The sequence below is a fragment of the Carassius auratus genome, unplaced genomic scaffold (assembly GCF_003368295.1).
Source record: "Carassius auratus strain Wakin unplaced genomic scaffold, ASM336829v1 scaf_tig00021008, whole genome shotgun sequence".
NCBI lineage: Eukaryota > Metazoa > Chordata > Actinopteri > Cypriniformes > Cyprinidae > Carassius > Carassius auratus.
This window is the reverse complement of record NW_020525078.1, coordinates 222567-246570: the sequence shown is the minus strand read 5'-3', so window position 1 is coordinate 246570 and position 24004 is coordinate 222567. Positions and strand designations below refer to the sequence as shown.

Sequence of the window (24004 nt, the reverse complement as noted above, 5' to 3'; positions counted from 1 at the left end):
CTTTCTGTTTCACAAAAGGTACTCTCTGTGGTGTAAGAAGGATCTTCAGACTATAAAAAGGTGAGAAAGAGATTGTTCTTTAAAGAACCTTTGACTGAATGGTTCTTTGTGGAACAAAAAAAGCACCTTTATTTTGAAGAGTGTAATATAGACATTCTTAAGGCTTTATTTTATTTTTAGTCTTTTGTTTTCTTTCTCTCATCTGTCGCTCCCTCTCAGTCTTCCTCCTCTCTGTCCTCCAGCAGCTGCTGTGAAGAGCAGCTGAACTGATGGAGAAGCCCTGAGCTCCTAAAAATAGGGAAGAGAGGGTAAAATTAGTGGTGTCCGCATTAAATAAGCTGCACTTTACGGGGGTCCTCTGACACCCTATATGGGCTGGGAGCCTCTGCAATCCCAAAGGACACTAGATAAACTGTCTGGAAGTAGAGGAGGAAATATGATGCTCACTTGTTTATGATGTGGCATTAGGCTTGGCACCAAACTTCACTGAGATGCCCATAGGGTCATGCTTGTCTAGTGGTCATCTAATGACTGACTTATTTGATATACATCTCCAAATAAAAGAAAGTAAAACCTCATTATGATATCCTGTTCTCAGAAAGACAGAGAGGGTTGCTTAGTGTCTATTTTAATAATATTGGTCATTGGTGATACTTCTTTACCAAACTGCCAGCTGATGAATAAGCTGAAGAAAATACATTGGCATCTTTCTTTAGATGTGGATAGTATATTTTAAGGGCTTAATATGGTGACTGCATTGTTTGGTTCTAGACATCAGGCTCAAGTAGCTTCACCTCCCCTTCATCCAGTTTCTGCTTCTGTGGCTTGCTATGTTAAAGAGAACACTTATCCCAATGCCACAGACTGACTAAATACCTCATTTATTTCAGAAATGCCGTTATGTTGTTCAGTTCATGCACACTAAGCCACTTTTTGCCTGTGCAACTGATTTCAAAAACAGAAGCAATCCTCACTGGTTCTCCACATCGGATCAGAATATCTACCATAACCTGCATTACTCTTTTAAACCTTTTAATGTTAAAATCATTTTTTAGTTAAAAGTGCCTTGTTTTATTATGCCGTATTGTTGCACTTTGAGATTTTTTTAAAAATGTAAGGTGCTTTATAAATAAAATTCATTATTTTATTATTATTTTCCAAAAAATGACCCAATAATAATTTTGCTTGATATAATACACTGAAAAAAATAACATTTTTAATCACTCCTGATTTCGCTGTCATTATTTAAAATAGTCTATAATATCTAAATGTGATCCTGGAGTAAATAAACAAGTCTTAAGTAGCACGGGTATATTAGTAGCAATAGCCAACAATACATTGTAAGGGTAAACATTATAGATTTTTCTTTTATGCTAAGTAAAGATGAGGTTCCATGAAGATATTTTGTACATTTCATCCTGTAAATATATCAAAACTTAATTTATGATCAGTAATATGCATTGCTAAGGACTTCATTTGGACAACTTTAAAGGCTTTTTCTCAGTATTTAGATTCCAGATTTTCAAATAGTTGTATCTCAGCCAAATGTTTCCTATCCTAACAAACCATACATCAATATTAAGCTTTTAGATGATGTATAAATGTCCATTTAAAAAAAATTGCCCCCATGACAGAAAAATAAGCTATTTTCATTGACATTTATATATTTGGCAAATACTTTTATCTAAAGCAACTTGTCGAACTGCATTCATTGACATTCTCATTTGAGCATTGGTAAAATGTAATGATGAGCGGTCATAACCCACTGCCATGCCCTTATATTGAGATCTAGTCCACAGACGCCCAGTGTTGGCCTCTGAGGGTGGCCCTGCGCCCTCCCGCTGTGGTTTGGGGTCTGGAGCGCCATATATGGAGCCCCTCCGCTCGACCCACCGACACCCAAATATGGACGAGGATCGGGAAGAATTCCATCTGGATGCATGAACATTCCTTGATGGCTGAAGAGCAGGAAAGCAGAGGACGGGTGTATATAAGATGATCCGTGCGCGTGTCATTGTGGAGCAGGATCCTCAGTTTGACGTGCGACTCTGAGCACAAACAGCCACAGGTAAGAAAACTAGAAGAACAGAGCTTCAGGACTGGACGCTTCACGATGACAGTGGACGGATTTGATGCTAATCATTTTACCGCCATGTCGCTTTTCACTTTACTAAAGTCGTAACTTTTTTTATTTACTTAGTCTAGGCTTTCACTGATATCAAATAATTTTTTTCTGTATATATTAGCTGTAATTAGTTGTCTACATTTATTTTTTAACAAGTGGTCTTTAACAATTAAATCATTGGAGTGCATTTTTTTTTTTTTTTTTTTAGCTATTTTTAATAAATCAGAAACCCGAAATTGTAAGCTGATTATGCTGTGGTACACAATTAATTTATCATATATTTACGATCGTATTGGTGCAAATGGAAATACAAATCGTAGGCTTTTTGACAAAAAAATATATATATATATATTTCATTCAGATTACGTTTTCCTATTTAGGAAATAGGTTATTACAAGTTACCCTATTTAAAATGTAATAAGTAGTGTTACTATTTCAATTAGCCTGCTTTATTAATGTGACTGATTACATTTGATTAGTTTTTCATTACTTTTCTAATGTTTTCCAGTTTTAATCATATTCTAACATGTAAATCAGGCAGGGTTAACCTACTGAACAGTGATTACCCTCAGTAACTTAAAAAAAAATCCTTCATTATTTGAATTAAGATTAGAATAATTAAATTTTAAAGCACAGCCACCACAAAATCAGACTTTTTAAAGATCGTTCTGAGGTTAATACAGATGTAAACTCCTAGTTTATTAGCAATGATAGGCTACTGTTTTTGAAATCCAATATTTGCATAGTTATGACACTAATAATGTCATCGGGGGAAAAATTACAAATGTCCTATTCTCATATTTTAGAGCAATCAATGCAATTGTTTTTTAATTTATATGTGGTTGTGTGTGAAAAAACAACAACAACAGATATAACCTTCTTTGTAATTGTTAACATTTCATAACTGTAATTTAATTACACATTTTTCTCAGTAACTGTAACTGATTACATTTTGTAATTAAATTGTCATTTAGTTACATGCAGCTAGTTACTCCCCAAAAATTAAGCAGCGCCTTATCTGTTAAAGACTAATATTAATTAATGCAGTAAACATTTTTTTCAGATTGGTTTGAAAAATGCAGCAAATGTGGTTTTGAGTTTGATGATAATGATGTTGTCGGGTCCTCATTGACTTTTTCCTCATTGACTTTATGTGTAGAACTCCTCAAGATGTGTGACGACGACGAGACTACAGCTCTGGTGTGTGACAACGGCTCTGGCCTGGTGAAGGCTGGCTTCGCTGGTGATGACGCCCCCAGGGCCGTCTTCCCGTCCATCGTCGGCCGTCCACGTCACCAGGTACAGACATGGATTTAGATTAGTCATTAAGAGACTGATTGTATGGGCTCTCCTTGGGCTGTTCTGATCGTGTTGTACTCAATGCTCCACTTCAGGGTGTGATGGTTGGTATGGGTCAGAAAGACTCCTACGTTGGAGATGAGGCTCAGAGCAAGAGAGGTATCCTGACCCTGAAGTACCCAATCGAGCACGGCATCATCACCAACTGGGACGACATGGAGAAGATCTGGCACCACACCTTCTACAACGAGCTCCGCGTGGCCCCCGAGGAGCACCCAACCCTGCTCACAGAGGCCCCTCTGAACCCCAAAGCCAACCGTGAGAAGATGACCCAGATCATGTTTGAGACCTTCAACGTCCCCGCCATGTACGTGGCCATCCAGGCCGTCCTGTCCCTGTACGCCTCCGGCCGTACCACCGGTAAGACATAGTGCTGTATCATTAGGATATTTAGTAAAGATCATGTTCCATGAAGATATATATATAGTAAATTTCTGACCGTAAATATATCAGAACTTAATTTTCGATTAGTAATATGCATTGCTAAGAACTTAATTTGGATAAAATCATTTGATTTAGATTTTTTTGCACCCTTATATTTTCAAATAGTTGTATCTCGGCCAAATATTGTCCTATCCTAACAAACCATACATCAGTGGAAACTTATTTATAAATCTCTATTTAAAAAAAAATATGGTTTTGTGGTCCAGGGTCACGTTTGTGACTAATTCTGCATTCAAACATGCTTACTCTTCACTCTGGCTGACTGATATATTGTTCCTGGCTGTTGTTAGGTATTGTGCTGGACTCTGGTGATGGTGTGACCCACAATGTGCCCATCTATGAGGGCTACGCTCTTCCCCACGCCATCATGCGTCTGGACTTGGCTGGTCGCGATCTGACAGACTACCTGATGAAGATCCTGACCGAGCGCGGATACTCTTTCGTCACAACCGGTGTGTATCTGGTCACTTTCTACTGGGATAGCTCTAGCATGTGGGAAATGTACCAAACAAACGACTCTTGCTTTGTCGTCCACCACAGCCGAGCGTGAGATTGTCCGTGACATCAAGGAGAAGCTCTGCTACGTGGCCCTGGACTTTGAGAACGAGATGGCCACCGCCGCCTCCTCATCCTCCCTCGAGAAGAGCTACGAGCTTCCCGACGGTCAGGTCATCACCATCGGTAATGAGCGTTTCCGTTGCCCCGAGACCATGTTCCAGCCTTCCTTCATTGGTATGTCTGAAAGCATTGAAAATGTTTTAAAACATTTAAAATTGTCTTACTTTTTAGTCCTCCAACCGATTATATGCTCTCCTCTAAACAATTGCTCAGGTATGGAGTCTGCCGGCATTCACGAAACCGCTTACAACAGCATCATGAAGTGCGATATTGACATCAGAAAAGACTTGTATGCCAACAACGTCCTGTCTGGTGGAACCACAATGTACCCTGGCATTGCTGACCGGATGCAGAAGGAGATCACAGCCCTGGCTCCCAGCACAATGAAGATCAAGGTAATAGAGCAAAAAAAAAAACGCAAGGTTTGGCTGAGTTGGTTTTTCCATGTTGACTTTTTTTTTTTTTTTTTTTACTATTTTGCATTGTACTTAGGTCCACTTATAATGTTATCAAAAACACTAATGACATAATTCAGAAGTAATTACGCAACTATTTTCTGTCCTGTTTTTGAGCCCCCCTCCTCTCTCTGCTATGATTGGCTAACACATTGACAGCCTACGTCCTTCACGGATGATCACAGATCATCTTTATCATTTAGTTTCTGCATAGACCTGCGTTTGACGCTCTTGTTTACATTACATGTGTGAATCGGTGGGCGGGGCTTAACAGGCAGCGATGTAGAAGCAGGCGTTGATCTTGCTCCGTGGAGGCGGTGCTTATTCACACTATTACACCAGAAAAGAGACCCATTCCACAAGCTGTTATTTTGGCAGACTGTCTTCAATTTGATCTGTTTTTAGACCAACGAGAAATTTTTATAGCACTATGACCTCCTATATGCCAAAAGAGCAAGAGCATTTTGATATCTCAGTTCATGACCCCTTTAATACCACAGACTAGTTTTCTGAGTAAAGTTTGATCTTTTCTTCCTCCTCTGTAGATCATCGCTCCCCCTGAGCGTAAGTACTCCGTCTGGATCGGCGGCTCCATCCTGGCTTCCCTGTCCACCTTCCAGCAGATGTGGATCACCAAGCAGGAATACGACGAAGCTGGCCCCAGCATCGTCCACCGCAAGTGCTTCTAAGCGGCTGGCTCATCATCCTATGTTCCTGCTCAGGAACCAAGTGACGGCGCATTACTCCTGTGGACAGCTTTTCTACAGTTGTTATCTATGCATTGACGTAGGAGCGAGCAGTGAAAGCATAAACTGAGAAAATGTCAAGGGAGAGAAAAATACCAAGTGCTCTCATTGCACACATATGTATTTATTACTGACTTCCATGGCTTGGTATTTTAGCGAATGCTGTTTGAAATTGAAGGACCCCGCTCCCTTAGATTCCATATGTTCCACTGTAAACCCGGTCCAGCTGAGGACCAACACAAATCACACTTCAACAGACAAATAAAACTGAAAATCTATTTTTAAACATGGTATTCGACGTCGATATTTCATTTCAGTGTACAGTACACTAGGTTTCAGCCCACACTGAGACAGACTAAACGATATTAACCCAACCTCTCCGCTGGTTTACAGATGATTAACACAACACAGAGTCTTGTTATGTCTGTAATCTGACAGATATAAACCATCTGCACTGTTTAAGTGGGCTCTAATGGAGGATGAATGTGTATGGGACAATTAATGGATGACAGAAGCATTACAGTAGCTCTGAAAATCTTGCAGTTTATACTTTGTATAAGGGAATCATAATCTTTATTAGCGTATACTTTATATCATAACACAGTGGGTGTTATTATGTATTAGCTTGAATACACGCAAACGCACACACACAATACATATAAACCTAAAAGGAATTACTGTAATGATTTAATGCTGAATACTTTTCTTCTTTATATGGTAACTTTTGTCAGCTGTAAAGAAAAATGTTTTATGGTTTTACCCTGTAACACCAATAATGTGTCCTTATGGAAAATTAAGCATGGTTTTATTGTATTATTATTATAGTAAAAGTGTAGTCTTTTAATTTGCATTTTAGAACCAGTTTTACTACAAATTACCATGGTTAAACTATGATTAGTGCAGCAATACCATGGTTAATTGATATGGTTACCATGGTTTAACTGTATTAATCATGTTTTATTTCGGTTAATTTTCGTAAGGTTACCATACCGCCATAAAATGTTAGTTGTTGATATACATTTAGTCATTCGTGTTAACTTTTAACATGCACACAGCACAGAGAACAGAGATTCTGCTGAAGGGCAGAGTATTGTACATCCCAAAGTATTCATATTTTGTTTCATATTTGAGTTTGATTTCAGACAAAGATCTTTTCTGCGCACGCGCTGATAAAGTTTCATCACTAATGACTATTTACTTAGTAAATAACTAATTATTTTTTCAAATATATTAGGAAAACGCTTAAAGACAAACTAGTCCACCACAAATAATCAAATTATTCTATGCCCTGGAATAAAGTAGACGATTATAATCAAATTAGAATCAATTAAACGTTAGATTGGATTGTGCGTGCGTATGTGCGCATAAAGTCCTCAGGCAGGCCAAGTGATGTTGTGCGCATGCGCACTGTAAATCACCAGATATCACGAGCCTTGTTTTTCTAGTACGCAGCAGACGCTCAACAGAGATCGAGAGATGTATTCGGAATTCATAAGGATGTAAGAATAAAAATGTGCATCTTTATCCAACGTTAAAGCATAAGGAACGGAAAACAAAGGAGTGGGTGAGTTTAACGCGCTTACATTAATCCAAATAAGTGTTTAACGTTATCTACATAATGTTACTCAGGGCAGGTGAAGACAGACCTGTGAACATAATCAGACGGGTTTCTTCAGCGAATAATATTTCAGTGATTTTTACCAGTTTCTTAATAGCTATACATATGATTGCATCTTTATTTAATGTAGTGTGTTGTGATAGATTATGATTATGAACCTGCGTGTAAAAACGCGAAGGCAGCATCGTAGCAATTTATTATCATACGATAATAAACGTGCTATAAAAACGTCCAAAGAATGTAAGAAATGTCCCTTTAGAAATGTGACATCGGCTTATGTATTATGTAAAGAATATAAATAAATAATGAGGGCACTGTGCTGTAACCTGCTCCACTGGAGAGCTGGAATAACACGATGCACTCCTCCTCCGTGCACGGTAGGGCTGACTGCAATACTAAAACATCACAATCTGTACTTTGTACAACTTAGAACAGATGGACATCAAGTATAGACAAGACTGACACATTATTATGTTAATTCCGTAGGTGATAATTTCATTATGTCTGCCAATAACAACATGATGTCCAAGAAGATCCGGACGGAGTACATGAAGAAGTATAGAGATCCCAAGTGGGAGACGTTCTCGAAAAGTTACGAGGACTCTGTGAAATACAGACTGACGCGGAGGGTGATGGAGCAGACACACAGGCCGTTATTCGCGGACGGATGGGACAGCGGGTCCGACTCGAGTGGAAGCTCCAGTCCCAAACTACAGGAGGGGAACATCTCAAATGCCAAACACTACACATCCTCATCAGAGTCCAGGAAGGAGAACGCAGAGGTCCTGGACTCCTGGAAGCCACAGGTGAATGGAGAAGTTCACACGGATACGAGTGCAACCGTGGAAAGCTCTCTTCCCTTGGGTACGTTCATGTCTTGTAAGCTTCAGTTTGAATGAAACCTGATTTAAATGGTCATTTTTGAGTGAACTACTCATTTTGCTTTTGTCACAGAGAATGGTTATAAAGATGTGACTCCTAACGGACCATCAGAATCGAATCCAAAACGACGACAGATACGCAGAGTGCCCCGTTCAGAGCCCTGCTACCCTGATAAGCAGCTGGATAGTGATGGATCTCAAATATCTGTATCAAGAAAACCATCCAGGGCCCAGAGCCAGCCACCGAGGAGCACCAAGGAGCGGACGTCCAACCGTGAGAACAGACAGTCTTTTATCCATCGTGACTGGGCAGAGAGACACATTGAGACCAGGGACAGAAGGACACCAAATATGAGAGTGTCTGTGTCCGCTGGAGAGGTAACCGCAGCTTTCTGTATCGTGTCAGATATTAGAGGCAACGAAAACGACTCTCATTTTCAGTCCAGATGAAAACTCAGATCATTCCTTCAGATGTAGATGTATTTTCCATGAGAACGTCTTCAACTCATATGACAATTAAAATATATATATATATATATATATATATATATATATATATATATATATATATATATATATATATTTCAAAATACATTTTATAATAATAATATATATTTCAGAAAACATATTTAAAGAAATATGTCACTAATATAGGTATTAAAATATTTTTTATAATCAAAAAATATTATATTAAAAAATATTATTAAACAATTTATAATATTTTTATATTAGAAATGTTTTGATTTCTTTTTCAATATATTATTGTATTATGTGGCTATATTTAAAGAAAATTAAAAGCTTCAGTTTGTATAAATAACATAGTTTTTTTATGTATTTATTTAGTTTTTCATTATTTATTTAATTTTATAATTATTATTATTATTTCTGTGAAGATAGCTTTTAGCAAAAAGGAATTACAACTAATTTTTATAAATTAAATTACATAACCATAAATATTTTTTTTCTGGCATTTTTGCCTTTTATAAGGATTAGTATATATTGACCGGAAGTGAAGTGATAGAGAGGGGCAACAGGATTGGGAAAGGAACGCAAGCCTCGAACCTGGGTCACCTAAAGCACAACGGCAGTGTATCTTGGCACGCCGACCATTATTTTTAATTTAACATATAAACATTACAAATAGTTAAATATATTTATTAAAATAATATTTTAAAATCAGCACTGTATTTGTTTTCCCTGCATAGGTATCCATGAGCATGAGTGTGTTTTTAACAGATTTGAATAAATAATACAAACAAAGAGAGGGGTTTTTGAAGTGACTTAACAGCTGTGTACTAATCAGTGGAATGAAGCACTGTGTGACATCTGACTCTGTGAGAGGAAGCGGTGAATTATTCAGCGGAGAGCAGTGATATTCTGAAGCTACGGTCAGATTATCTTCTCTGGTGTACAAAAGTTTAGTAGGTCAAAGCGCTGGATTTCATCAGTGTAGAAAACTGCAAATGAGACGAGTCCGAAATCCTAGAAACTGAATATATCTGAATTGATCTGCAGATCCATCGGGCCGACGTGGGCGTCCAGACACGCAGAGAGGGTAAGAAAGGTGGACGATCATCAGAGCACCGGCGGGCGAGGTCAGCTGACCCGGAGAAGTCCCGAAGATCAGCGCTGAGTGTGACGAACGAGCGCTGGATGACCGAGTACATGCGCTGCTTCTCTGCTCGACTGAGGTAGATCAAGATCCCAAACCAGCTCTACAGGACCGTCACAGAGAGCACCGGACAAAAACTGAATACAAAGATTACACGCATTCCTTTAAATTCGATAGCAAATGCAGTTATTCATAAAAATATTTTTAAAAATCGTATTTTTTTGACGCTGGCTACAATCACTTTGCAATGAATGCATTTCAGGACCAAACATTTAAATATTAGACCAAAACACATTTGCTATCACAAATACTCCATATTTTCAGTATCTTGTAATTTCATGCTCATGTTATTGTCAGTGTTTGGTGGTTATTAGAAAGTTTCAGATATTCTGTTCTGACTTTTAACATGGGCTGCAGGGATTTAATGATCAAAATGAATTTCTGAGAGGACCACACGTTTCTTATTGAAAAGGATTTGTTTCTGACTCGGATGATTGTTTCCAGAATGTTCTTCTAGACGCTCCAGGCTGCCTGTCATTAAACCCGCTGTTCTTCTGAATGTGATCGACTGATGTCTGGTTTGTTTTAATCGATCACACGCTCAATGAATCTGTGTTAGAAGTGCAGTGCTGTTCAAGTCGTGAAATGTTTTCTAAAAAAGTGTATTTTCCTCACCGAGCACCAACAATCATCATTTGAATCCACTTTTTGCACAAAGATGTCAAGTTATTAATATTTTTAGATGGAGAAATAATTGAGGGCTAGTTGAAGGCCATCATTTGATTCTTGTGAATGTGATCATTTATTATGCATTGAGCTATTTATTACAGCACAGATTTGGTATGAAAATACACATTTGCTCACATGTACCGTATATATTTTGATTTCTGTGATCTTTAAGATGCATCAGCACTGATGATGTCAGAGACACATTGAATGAGCCGTGACGCTTTACTCGGAGGACATTTCCTCTGCTCTTTATCTTAATAACTGGACTTATTTATTAATTCAGTCAGTTATTCACTTGCTTATGATTTCATTAAAGGAAACTCATTCTAAGGCTGCTGACGCTGATGTTCTTGAATGAAGTTGTTGATATTCTTCAGCAATGTTTACATTTTGAACTCTGTATTTGTACATGAGAACATGCACTGGTGGATATATTTTCATCTGCAGAACAGAAATAATCCTAATGCATTGCAGTGAATAAACTATGTTTGAGTAACAGCATGTCTCTTCCATATTATGTTCATAACTCACGATATCATACAGAGCAATATGTTTAACATCAGTATAACTTACTTTAAAGGTATGAATAAACATCTTTTATGGTTGTTGTTTTTTAATAACATTTACATCCATAGTCATATTTTATATTGTATAGTTTGTAAATGTCCATTTTGTTTTATCAAATAATACAGTGGGGTCCAAATGTCTAAATCCACTAGTGACAATGTCATTTTGTGTTCTTTTTCTGATTTAATAGTTTTTATTATTATTATTATTATTATTATTATTATTATATAATTTAAAATTAGTTTAGAACAAATATAACAATTTAAAATTATTTTTAAATCATTTTAGAATCCTAAAGGATTCCAATATGAAAGTTGTTCAGGATTCTAAATAGAATTTCAAAATCAAAAATCATATTTTAGAAGATAAGATTCCCACAGGACTTAATGACACAAAGGATTGTGTTCCTATCCTGTTCATTTTCATTGCAGCAGCTTGTTTGCTGAGACAATGTACATAAAAGAGAATGATTTAAACAGGATGCCAATGGATCCCAGTTACAATATATATATATAAAATAAAAATTCTTAGTAAAGAAAAATTTATGGAAATTATAATTAGAACAATTTTCTTATTGGAATCCTTTAAGATTTATTTTATTTTATTTTTACAAGGGAACTAAAAAAATAAACTCATAACAAAATGAGTGAAATCTAATTCAAATAAATTTGCAGTGGACATGCATGAACAAAACCTGACAATCATGTTCATATTCTGATAATCATAATTAGATGCTGATCATCTTCTATCTATAGTTCACATGAAATGCTTCTAATCCATTTGACATCATATCATTTCCAAACCTTAAAACTTTATTTCCAGTGTGGTCTTTTGAACCCCGTTGTGTGTGTCTATGTTAACATTCTGGTATTTTGGACTGGTTTTCTTAAAGTTTCTAAGAGTATCCATCTATTTGCACATATGCCACAAACAGTCAGGCATCTGCAGCACGGTCCGAATCATCTCTGAGGCCAGCTGAGGTTTAGTGTGGACCTGCTGACGGACAGCAGACGGCTCAGAGGTCTGAATCATGCCTTGATGATGTGAATGTCTTTGTTTTCAGTTGGCTGTTAAACAGCATGGTCAGAGGTGTTGACGTGCCATTGTGATCTGTTTAACCCACACTATAAATAGACACCTGCTAAATGTCTAATCTCACCGACAGCTGCAAGTCCGTGAGATATAAAGGACAGAAAACCAATACTAGGAGATGTGCCAGAAACTGTGTGTCTCCAGAGAAGAGGTATAATGTGTCTAAAAACAGACATTTGTTGCTAGTTTTCTCATCTAAGGCTGGTTAATCTGTGCCGGCTGTGTCTGGTAAAGGCTGTGAGCGCTCAGAGGTATGAAACTTTAGACACTCATGTTACACTTGTGCACCTCCTTCGTCTCCTTCCCGTTACTCAGCAGATCCTGGGAGACGCTGATGAAGACCATTAACCAGAAGAGCAGCTGTTTCAGTAACACACCTGTCCACATTGATCTTCAGCACCCTGCAGAAGCTTCTGATGTCCACTGGATGAGGAGCTTTATAAGAGAGCAGAAACATCTCCATAATGTCTGTTAAAGAGTGCTTTATCTGGAAAACAATCAGGCAGATTTATATAGCGTTGGCTAGCTTGAACATTTGTTCACACCAATGGACTACATATACTTATATCCAGTACTACTTGTGTTTGATGAAAGCCTCTGAGTGAATGCCAAGTCCTAGTCTTTGGGGAATGGAAATGAATGTCAAACAGATTCAAATGAAGAATTGCTCTGGCAGAGGATTGAAGCAGCGCAAACGGAGTAATCCCGAGATCAGGGTGAGATCCGCAGCTGTCGTGCTGAAGCTGAACCCCTGCAGTCTTCACTGCCCCGTCTGTATTAGTGCTGCTGCTGCTCATAGCTGTATATAACATCATAGGAGTTTCACACACAAATCACCTTTAGGCCTACTTGTGTCCAAGCTAATAAAAAACAAAAAAGAACAAAATTACTAAAACCTAAATTAATTTAGCTTATTTAATACACCAACTAAACACAAAAACAAACGCTAATTCAAGATTTTAATAAATACTTCCATAGTAGCCTCTATAAATAACACTACTTAATGCAATAAAACAAACTACTTAATGCAGTAAAACAAACTAGAAGAACTTTTCAAGCTAAACATTTGACAAAATTAATGTTTGTTTGACAGGGTTAACCAACAGATCCTGCATTGAGATGAATAATAACAGTGTTGTGCCACTTTGTGTGGGTCTGCATTGACACCTGTGTGAAAGTGTGAAATCTACTAAAAACCAGCAGCTGAATAAGCACTGAGCAAATCTGAAGACACTGAAGAAAAGAAGATCCTGCAGCATTTGCAACATGTTGCAACAAACAGACGCTTAGTTTAACTTGGTGTTATTGATTTCGATGACATTAACTCTGACTTACAACATGCCTTCTTCATTTTCAGGATCTAACTCAATAGTGTCCTCTACAGGTGAAGTGCACTACTACTAGAGACACGATAAAAGCCTTACATTGAATACTATTGACAATAACAGTGTATTAAAATACGCTGAGTATGAAATATTGTTTCCAGTCATGTTTAAAAAAAAAAAAAAAAAAAGGATAGTCACTGCCCAGAATACCAGCTGCACTGAATGATCACAGACTCTGTTTCAGCGAGTCATACTGGTAAAATCACCCAGGTTCAGCTCTCAAGGCCTGTTGTTCTGATGTTATTTCTGCAGCAGGTGGAAACAAGGGGAAAACCAGTCTCCATCTGCCGCCTAATTCCCACAGGTGGCTTGTCTCGACCCATTACAGGATAACCGGAGCCGATCTGCCCACCTCGCTGCAGTGAATTCACTTTGAATCCATGAGAATAAATATAAATCACTATTTCTGAATTTAAAACTTTGTATACATTTTTAAAAGTAAATGCATGCATACTTTTCTGTAGCTCAAATATTAAACAGTGCTAGCAGAGCCAAGGTTATGGGTTATAATTCAATGCATGACCTGATAAATGTTGAATGCAGTAAGATGCTAAATGGACAAAAATCTTCAGTTTCGCATTTCATATTAGTAGTCAATCAATGTGAATTTTTCAGTTCTTTATATTCTCGACAGAGAGAGACACTGAGAAGAAGCTCAGGAGTTTAAACCTCACTAACCGTAGGTGGCTTAAAACAGTATATTTGCACGTATGAATCTCATTACTGTACAAGCTTCAGCCGGCACCCGTGAGTCAGATATTAGAGGCTGTAAACACTGCTATTAAAGGGTTCAGTGTTATTTCAGTTGTTAGATTGACTCACTCAGAGCCTGCAGTAAGTGTCATTCTGTGATGGAGGTAATTACGTCTGCTGTGAGAGTCCCAGATTGCCGTTGGGAAAAGCGTAACACAAAGAGGGCCATACGGACCTGCGACAGGGCTGTCTGAACAAGACCCACAGGGCGAAGTGCATTTTCACTGATGCAAAGCTAACTCTAGACTAATTTAAACGTACGAGACGAAAACACTATATGTATGAATAATCTTGAGAATAGAATGAAGTAAACCGCTGAAATGAAGAGGTAAAGAAAACACCAGACTACACAGAAGTACCACAGGTGTAACACAGAGCTCAAATCTGACTGCTTCAGTCCTTTCACAGGATCAGTTACTCCACTGCTATGAATGCAAGGTCCTGGGCCAAACGACACAAACACGTCTGGGTCACAGGTGCATACAACACATAACAGGTGATGCTAAGAGACGTCCAATCAAGACAGAAAAATATAAATACATAAATCATTTTTTCACATATTTACATTTTTTTTAGCAGCGTCACATGATCCTTTAGAAATTAACTTCTTTAAAGAAAAAAAGCATACTCCATACAACTATCTATGAATATTCTCTTAAATCTTTATTATTTTTTATAATATATCTTAAGTATATAGGCTTTGCTATTATTTATCATTTGATCTGTCATGTACTTTCAAGTTTTTACAAAACCTTTTAATAAAAAATATAATTTTGTCACATCTAAAATGTCTAGAAGTAAACATGAATCAAAATGTACCCTACTTACTTTCATAATGCATGTTTTCATTATTGTGCTTTTCACAGTAAATTCACATCCTGTCCTACATTGTTGCTTGCTGAATATGCTTTTTAATTTGGAAATGCATCACAGTAAAATGTGTCTGTAAATCCCATTTCATCTGGACTTGACTTTAAGAGGGTTTGTTTGGGGGTTTCAAAGGGTTCTCCGTCACTGAAGGTCAAAGCTCTGGATGCAGCTCAGTTTCCTCCACCATGTTTCTGAGAGCTGCTTGATTTTATCTGGAGTTTTATCTCTTAGCGTATGCATCCTCGGCCACACCGCCGCTTCCTCCGCGTGCTGCATGCTGGCCAAGATGGCGCCGTCGAACACTTCCTTCAGGTTCTTCTGTGTCAGCGCTGAGCACTCAGCAAACTTCACAGCACCGATGCTCCGGGCGCACAGGCCGGTGTCGTCTCCACTCACCGTGTTCTCCTGGCTGTCTGCGAGTCGAATCAGCACCTGGACATCCTCCCGCAAGTCGTTCTGGGTGCCCACGAGGATGATGGGAACACCTGGACAGAGGCGATGGACCTCGGGGGCCCAGTGGGCCGATACGCTCCTGAAGGAGGATGGAAGGACCACGCTGTAGCAGAGCAGGAAGACATCAGCTTCACGGTAACAGAGTGGACAGAGGCGCTCAAACTCATCCTGAAAACAGGAAGAAAAGTGACACAGCTGCTTTTATGCTATTTATAAATATATGCATTGCAAAGAAAAGCAGTAACTACCTGCATACTTTTTTCAAACTTCTAGATTGCATGTGCTTTTCTATTTATAATAAAAGAAATGCAAGTAAGTGTGGCAAAGGATCAGTCTGATGAGCAAGTTCTATTATTGTGTGCAGAACTGCACAGAGTCAACCTACTTGACAGTCACAGAAATCTCAGGGACTAAAGTACTAAAACAATGCATGATCTGATTCTAACACTAGGTGGCGCTCTTCCGTCATATCCTGTAGCTTACATTTAATAGCTAATCCGCTGCCCCCCATCTCTGTCATTCAAAGCACAGAGAGATAGAGAGTTCATTCACCCATCAAGAAAAACTGGTGATAGATAGATAGATAGACAGACAGACAGACAGATAGATAACCTGTCCTGCCATGTCACACAGTTGAAGTTGAACTGGTCTTCCATCCACCACAACCCTAGCTGAAATAGTAAAACACTTATATGTATTATGAAACGGTATGTAAGGCACCAGGTGCACACCTGAGCGCGCGCTAGAATCAGTGTGGATTTTGAGTTCACCTGTGAAGTAGTCAACGGCGGTGGGAATGTGTTCTGCCGGATATCCGTTAGTGGTGTAGCTGATGACCAGACTCGTTTTACCCACCGCCGCGACCCCGACCAGCACACACTTGACCCGGCGCGCAGGTACGGCGAGGGACGCCGGAGAGTGTCGCTGAGGAGCCGCTCGCGGTGGAACCGGAGGCGGACTGTCTTCATTCACCGCCTCAGCTTCGTCCTGTGACGGAATTGCGTTGTCCGGTATCAAATCAAATGCAACTTTGGTGGTTCAAAACAAGCTGCTGTCAAGACATGATTAGCTCAATAAATGGCTTTATTTACCATTCCTGTATCGCTAAATGACGCAGCGGATCCCTCGCGCACCTGCTGTGTTCTTTCTCTCGCGCTCTCGTCAGGTTTGAGCGCGCGCACCCACGCCAGGTTGATTGACAGACGAGCATCTGCTGCAGTAAGAGGATTAATACTCGACACATGCGCGCAGTGTTGCGTTTCACTGAGCCTCACATCTTCTCCCAGAGCTGGAGGAAAGAACTGAGAAGTTGAAGAAAACAATGGGAAACAGGATGTATGTTGTCCTCCAAAACAAATCTTTGACTCCTTAAAAATAATATTTTTCGCTTTATAAAAGTAATACACTAAAATACACCAAAAAGTACCACATAGATAGTTAGATAGATAGATCTGCACAAGGCTGGAATGGGCTACAAGACTATTAGCAAGCTTGGTGAGAAAGAGACAACTGTTGGTGAGATTATTCAGAAATGGAAGAAATACAAAACCATCAATCGGCCTCGGTTTGGAGGTCAGTGCAAGATCTCGCCTCGTGGGGTAAGGATGTTCTTGAGATAGGTGAGAGATCAGCCCTGAGCTACACGGGAGGAGCTTGTTAATGATCTTCAGGCATTTGGGACCACAGTCACCAAGCAAACCTTTGGTAACACATTACACTACGAAGGACTGAAATCCTGCAGCGCCCGCGAGGTCCCCCTGCTCAAGAGGACACATGTACAGGCCTGTTTAAAGTTTGCCAAAGAACATCTAAAGGATTCAGAGGCTTGAGAGGTGCTGTGGTCAGATGAGACCATAATTGAGCTCTTAGGCATTAACTCGACTCTCCGTGTTTGAGGGGAGAGAAAAGTTGATTATGACCCCAAGAACACCATCCCTACTGTCAAGCATGGAGGTGGAAACATTATGCTTTGGGGCTGTTTTTCGGCTAAGGGTACGGGACGAGTTCACCGCATTGAGAGGCAAATGAACGGGGCTATGTACTGTAAAATCTTGGACGAGAACCTCCTTCCCTCAGCCAGAACACTGATGGTTCTTCCAGCATTACAATGACCCAAAACATACTGCCAAGGCAACAAAGGAGTGGCTCAAGAAGAAGCACATTAAGGTCATGGAGTGGCCTAGCCAGTCTCTCAATCCTATAAAAAAAACTGCGGAGGGAGCTGAAACTTCAAGCTGCCAAACGACAGCCAAGAAACATCAAGTATTTAGAGAGGATCTGTAAAGAGGAGTGGATCAAAATCCCTCCGGAGATGTGTGCAAACCTGATGACCAACTGCAAGAAACTTCTTACCTCAGGTTTCTGCACCATGTACTTATTTTTTGTTTGGAGATCAAATACTTACTTCACTCACTGAAATGCAAATCAATTTCTAACCTTTATATAATGTGTTTTTTTCTGGATTTTTTTGGTTGGCATTCGGTCTCTATATGTTGAAATAAACCAAACATAAAAATTACAAACCCTTCCCTTCTTTATAAGTGGCCAAACTTACAAAATCAGCAGGAGATCAAATAAATAATTTCCCCACTGTAGATGGATGGATGCACCAAAAGCAAAAATATCTCCTGAATAAAATATGAGGTCAAGTGATAAACGATGTGAAAGGTCAAGGATGTGGCGACATGTGACAGGCCATTACTATGAGCAACCAAGACTTGGTTTCAGTTTAAAGTTTAACTGTATTGAATTAATATGTAAAAAAAAAAAACACAAAAAAACATGCAGGTTGCTTCTCTCAAACAGTGTAAAAATTGTTACTTTTGCTATGAAAACCAGTGATTTGATATTAATTTTCCTTTTAAACAAGACTGTTTTGACCTTATATCTACTTAACAATTGCAACACTTTCAGTGATTATGATGAAAAATAGCAAGCTGATCCCATCTTTTCTTCTCCTCCATTTATCAGGCTCGTGTAGCTCCTCCTCAATGAATCTGGAGCTATGAGCTGTGCCATCTGTCCACCCATGCACTCAGGAAGCCACCAGAAGGCCTCAACATGTGCTGATGTAAATGGAGAGCTCAACTTTCCCAGGACAGAGCTGACCCTGGCAGCCTCCCTTACACACAAACACACGCACGCACACACGCGTATATCACACCATCAAAGGCCCCTCACGCCACTCATCAACACACACACACACACACAGATTGGCTGAAAACACATTTGCTGAGCACAAGTCCATCAAACAACCGTCAGATCATGGCTAGATAAGAGCTGATACCAACACATATACACACACACACATTTCTCCTACCTCTAAAACATTCTTACAGGTGTATATTTGTGTCAGTGCATGTTCACATCTATGTAGGGGAATATCATAAAAAAAAATCAAGAAATGTCCAAATCTTATTTCACCCTAAAAATATTTTAATAAAATAAATGCATAATGAGAGTTTGAATGGAAATGAGCTTAACAGAGTTTGAATGGAAATGAGCTTAACAGAGTCATTTAAATCAATATAAATTACAAATATGACACACTCTTGTATATATGACACACGACATGACACACTTCCCTGTTTAATACTATAAAGCTGCTTTGACAAAATCTGCAATTTAAAAAGCACTGTATAAATAATGCTGACTTGACAAATGACAGCATTAAATACAATATTTATATGAGTTATATATACACATTGTAACTATTTAGAAATATATTAAAACAGCCTATTAGCATTTTAACATATAACATCACAGTAATGAGAATGAGAAAAAATGTATTGTGGTAATAAGATTTTTTAAATTAAGGTAATGATCTTTTTTGCATAACGGTAAGGATAATTATTTTATTCATTTACTTATTTAATTATGCCAATAATAATAATTTTTTGTGATTGTGGTCATGAGAATTACTTGCATTATGGAAATGTAATTATTTATTTATTGCATTATAGTAATGATAATTTCTTTATTTTTGCATTATGGTGATGAAAATGTCTTGTATAATAGTAATGACCATTATTTTATTTATTTACTTATTTCATTATGGTAATGATAATTACTTTATTTTAGATTAGGGTAATGATAATTACTTGCATTATGGTAATGATAATTATTTATTTATTGCATTATAGTAATGGTAATAACTTTATTTTTGAATTATGTTAATGAACATTTCTTATATTATGGTAATGATCATTATTTATTTACTTATTTTGTTATGGTAATGATAAATATGTATTTACTTCTTGCATTATGAAATTTGAATTATTTTATATATTTATTTCTTGCATTATGGTAATGATGATTATTTTATTTATTTACTTATTTCATTGTGGTAATGATAATTATTTTATTTTGGATTATGGTAATGAGAATTACTTGTGTTATGGTAATGATAATTATTTATATATTGCATTATAGTAATGATAATATCTTTATTTTTGCATTATGGTGATGAAAATGTTTTGTATAATAGTAATGACCATTATTGTATTTATTTACTTATTTCATTATGGTAATGATAATTACTTTATTTTAGATTATGGTAATGAGAATTACTTGCATTATGGTAATGATACTTATTTATTTATTGCATTATAGTAATGATAATAACTTTATTTTTGCATTATGGTAATGAACATTATTTATTTACTTATTTTATTATGGTAACGATAAATATGTATTTACTTATTGCATTATGCAATGAGAATTATTTAGTATATTTATTTCTTGCATTATGGTAATGATAATTATTTTATTTGAACATTATGGTAATAAGAAATATTTTACTTTTTGCATTGTGGTAATGATAATTATTTTATTTATTTATTACATTATGTTATCATAATTATTTTATATAAGTATTTATTGAAATATTGTAGTGAGTATTATTTTAACATTATGACAATTATTTGATTTATTATATACTTACTACATTATGGTAATATTTATTATTTTATTTATTTACTTATTGCATCGTGGTAATGAAAATTCCATGCTTTATGAGAATGACAACTATTTTATTTACTTATTGCATTACAGTAATGATAGTTATTTATTTACTTATTGCATTATGGTAATGAGAATAATTGTATTTTAACATGCCAAAGATAATTATTTTATTTTAACATTATGGTAATGACAATTATTTTATTTATTATTTACTTAATGCATTATGGTAATGAAAATTATTTTATTTATTTATATACTTATTGAATTATGATAATGAAAATGTCTTTATGAGAATAATTATTTTATTTACTTTTTGCTTCACAGTAATGATAGTTATTTATTTACTCATTGCATTATGGTAATGAGAATAATTTTATTTTTAACATTATGCTAAAGATAATTATTTTATTTAAACATTATGGTAATGGCAATAATTGTATTTATTTATTTACTCATTGCATTATGGTAATGAGAACTATTGTATTTTAACATCATGGTAAATATTGGTACATATTGCATTGTGGTAATGATAATTATTTTATTTATTTACTTACTGCATTATTGTAATGATAATGATTTGTCTTTTTATTTTTGTTTTGCATCATGGCAAAATTTTATTTACTTGCTTATTGCCATTGGGTAAAACATATTACATGAAATATATAATTACATTTTGTGAAATATGGCCTTGGCATTTAAGAGTCACTGTCTGAATGTGTACATGTGTGTTGTCGCAGATGTGTCTCTATACACATAATGCTTCCAATGCTGTCCCTCAGGATCTGCAGTAGTGTGAGTGAGTCTCTGTGTGTGTGTGTGTGTGTGTGTGTGTGTGTGTGTGTGTGTGTAGAGGGGGAGGACTCTATCTTAATAGCCTCAGTGTGAAATAGGGGGCCGGATCATCTGATGGGTAAAAATGATTAGAAGAGGAAGGGTCTCAATGGAACACAAGACTCTAAGCTGTGGAGGGACGGATGGATAGAGAGATTCCCAAAAGAAAGAAAGGAAGAATAAGGGTGGGAGGGGAGGGATGAGAAAATACATAGGGGATGCAGAGGGGCGCCAGGGCACGGCAATGTCACACACTTTTTTTGTGCCTCAGTCAACAGGCGTGTGCCATGATGTGTGTGTGAAAGCACAGCCCTGCTGTCCAGCTTTGCTTCAGAGCATGGGAACCAACTGAACACACACTCCTAATGACCTGCGTGCTGCTTTTATTATATCACTCGCACACGCACACTCCTAATGACCCCTGTGCTGCCTTAATAACACACCAACAGGCGTCATTAGATTCGTCCACACAATGGCATTATCACACAGATCTGCTCCTGCAACAGGACAACAGAGACACGGCCACATGTGTGTGCGTGCGTGTGTGTGTGTGTGTGTAGAGGCTGTCATCATCATGTAGGTCAATACACATGTAACATGCTATTTAAAGTTTTATATTAATGAAAATTACTTGGAATTGTATTGCTTAAATGGGTGTTTTTGGTCTTTCAAAATGAGTAGAAGAGAATTTTAGTTGTTTTGTGTAAAATAAGTTGTATCATAGAGAAATAGAAATTTAGCTTAACCATTTTACCACCTATTGGAAAAATATGATAATCAGTAAGCCAAAAATTATTTAGGTTTAATTACGTGTGTGTGTGTGTGTGTTTTATTTTCAGAACTTCACATTATAGTATTTTTTCATATATATTTTTTTAAATATATATATATTACTAATAAACACTACTTTAAACATTAAAAGTTGTATATGTAAATATTAGTTACTTTTATGAATAAAAGATTTAACTTGTAAAAATTATAAAGTTACAAATACAATCCAATCTTGGTTAACGAATATATATATAATGGTTAATTAATGAATATATGTGAATATACAAATTTGTCCACAAATTTAAGTGAACTAATTTAAATAAAGGTAAAAACACAAAAACATGTTTGGATTTCTAGGTTGAATAAGATTAGAAAATTGTCTATGCACAGCCCTTATATTTTTTGGGCAATTTGTTTTAATAAGGCTCAATAAAAATTAATGTTTGAGCGCCAGATTTCAGTATCAAAAAAGCATTCAAGTCACTAAACGCCTCCCTCGCACATTAAATAAGTCCTCATTCTCTATAAAATTTAATAAATGACACAGTCGCTCTGCAGTTTGTCTTATTATCTCATAAATGGTTGCATACTCTAAAGTGTGTGAGTACAGGTCACTCCAGAGCCACGGCCTCCATTGCATGCTGGACTTTGTCTTCATTAAAGTTACACGGAACCATGCCTTTGCATTTCTCCCTGTGCAAGCTGAATAGGCTGTGGGTAATCGATAAAGTGTGTGTGTGTGTGTGTGTGTGTGTGGAGATGACCACTCCACAGCAGCTGTCTGTCCAGCTTGCAGGAGCATCGGCACACAAAAGCCCCTCTCCCCTGGGGCAAGACTCACGGGGCAGGGGTCTAAGACCTCTACAGAGAGAGCACAAGAGCGACAGAATGCAGGAAAGCCAGAGAAAAACAGTGGAGGAAGAGAAGGCTGAGTGCTGAGAAAGAAAGACCCCCGTTTGTCCGTGATCGACCGACGTGTAAAAGAGAATTCCTGAAGAGTTCACAACAGGTGCACAGTGAAGAAACGCTGGGGGGAAAAATAGAGAGAGAAAGCGTTAGAGTGCAACAGGAAGACAAGAAAAGAAACACTTAAGTCCAGTGTGACCTAAATGAACTGATCCACACCTGGTGTAAACAGGTGCATTCAAATATTACATATTAAACATGTCAATTTACAACACTGATAATAAATCAGCATATTAAAATGATTTCTGAAGGATCATGTGACACTAAAGTCTGGAGTAATGATGCTGAAAATTCAGCTTTGCATCACAAGAATTAATGATATTTTAAAGTATGATAAAATAAAAGTTATTTTAAATTGATAGATATTGATTATAAACATTCATATATATATATATATATATATATAAACCTTAAATTTCTAACAATAAATTATATAATCAATTCAAATAAAATATATATACGCATGCATTTCATAAAAACATGTTAAATTCATAGAAATAAAATTAGATAAAAGAATTACTGAAAACCGACAGATTGATTGGCCTGCAATATCCATCATCCCTAATCCTCACTAAACAATGGTAAGAAACACAGGGGCTGGTTTTTGACAGTTATTGAGTTGTTTCGTTTAAAGGTGAATATAAACATGAGCGTCATGCTGTGCGTGTCTGCATCACTGATCTAGAGTCAAATCTGATGTTGAGCAGTGATGGATGAGATGTCAGAGGACAGCCTTCGACCGCTGACTCCGGATCAGTGCGTGCATG

At 37.2% G+C, this 24004-nt stretch overlaps 2 protein-coding genes and 1 pseudogene across 3 annotated transcripts; 2 read left to right on the top strand and 1 right to left on the bottom strand.

Moving 5' to 3' along the window:
• Positions 1-1912: 1912 nt before the first annotated feature.
• LOC113076704 (actin, alpha skeletal muscle 2-like) lies at positions 1913-6038 on the top strand. Its single transcript, XM_026249390.1, has 7 exons — positions 1913-2068; positions 3285-3424; positions 3520-3844; positions 4219-4380; positions 4469-4660; positions 4760-4941; positions 5547-6038. The coding sequence occupies exons 2-7, from the start codon at positions 3296-3298 to the stop codon at positions 5688-5690; spliced, it is 1134 nt and encodes a 377-aa protein (XP_026105175.1). The 5' UTR covers positions 1913-2068; positions 3285-3295; the 3' UTR covers positions 5691-6038.
• Positions 6039-7180: 1142 nt separating this feature from the next.
• On the top strand, positions 7181-11085 carry LOC113076682 (centriole, cilia and spindle-associated protein-like). Of its 2 annotated transcripts, XM_026249365.1 has the most exons (4): positions 7181-7311; positions 7852-8229; positions 8320-8624; positions 9762-11085. In XM_026249365.1, the coding sequence occupies exons 2-4, from the start codon at positions 7866-7868 to the stop codon at positions 9939-9941; spliced, it is 849 nt and encodes a 282-aa protein (XP_026105150.1). In that variant the 5' UTR covers positions 7181-7311; positions 7852-7865; the 3' UTR covers positions 9942-11085. The 2 variants fall into 2 exon arrangements, with proteins under 2 accessions (XP_026105150.1, XP_026105151.1); XM_026249366.1 differs by lacking the exon at positions 7181-7311 and having other exon boundaries at positions 7815-8229.
• Positions 11086-15227: 4142 nt separating this feature from the next.
• On the bottom strand, positions 15228-16884 carry LOC113076696 (rho-related GTP-binding protein RhoU-like; annotated as a pseudogene).
• Positions 16885-24004: the final 7120 nt, after the last annotated feature.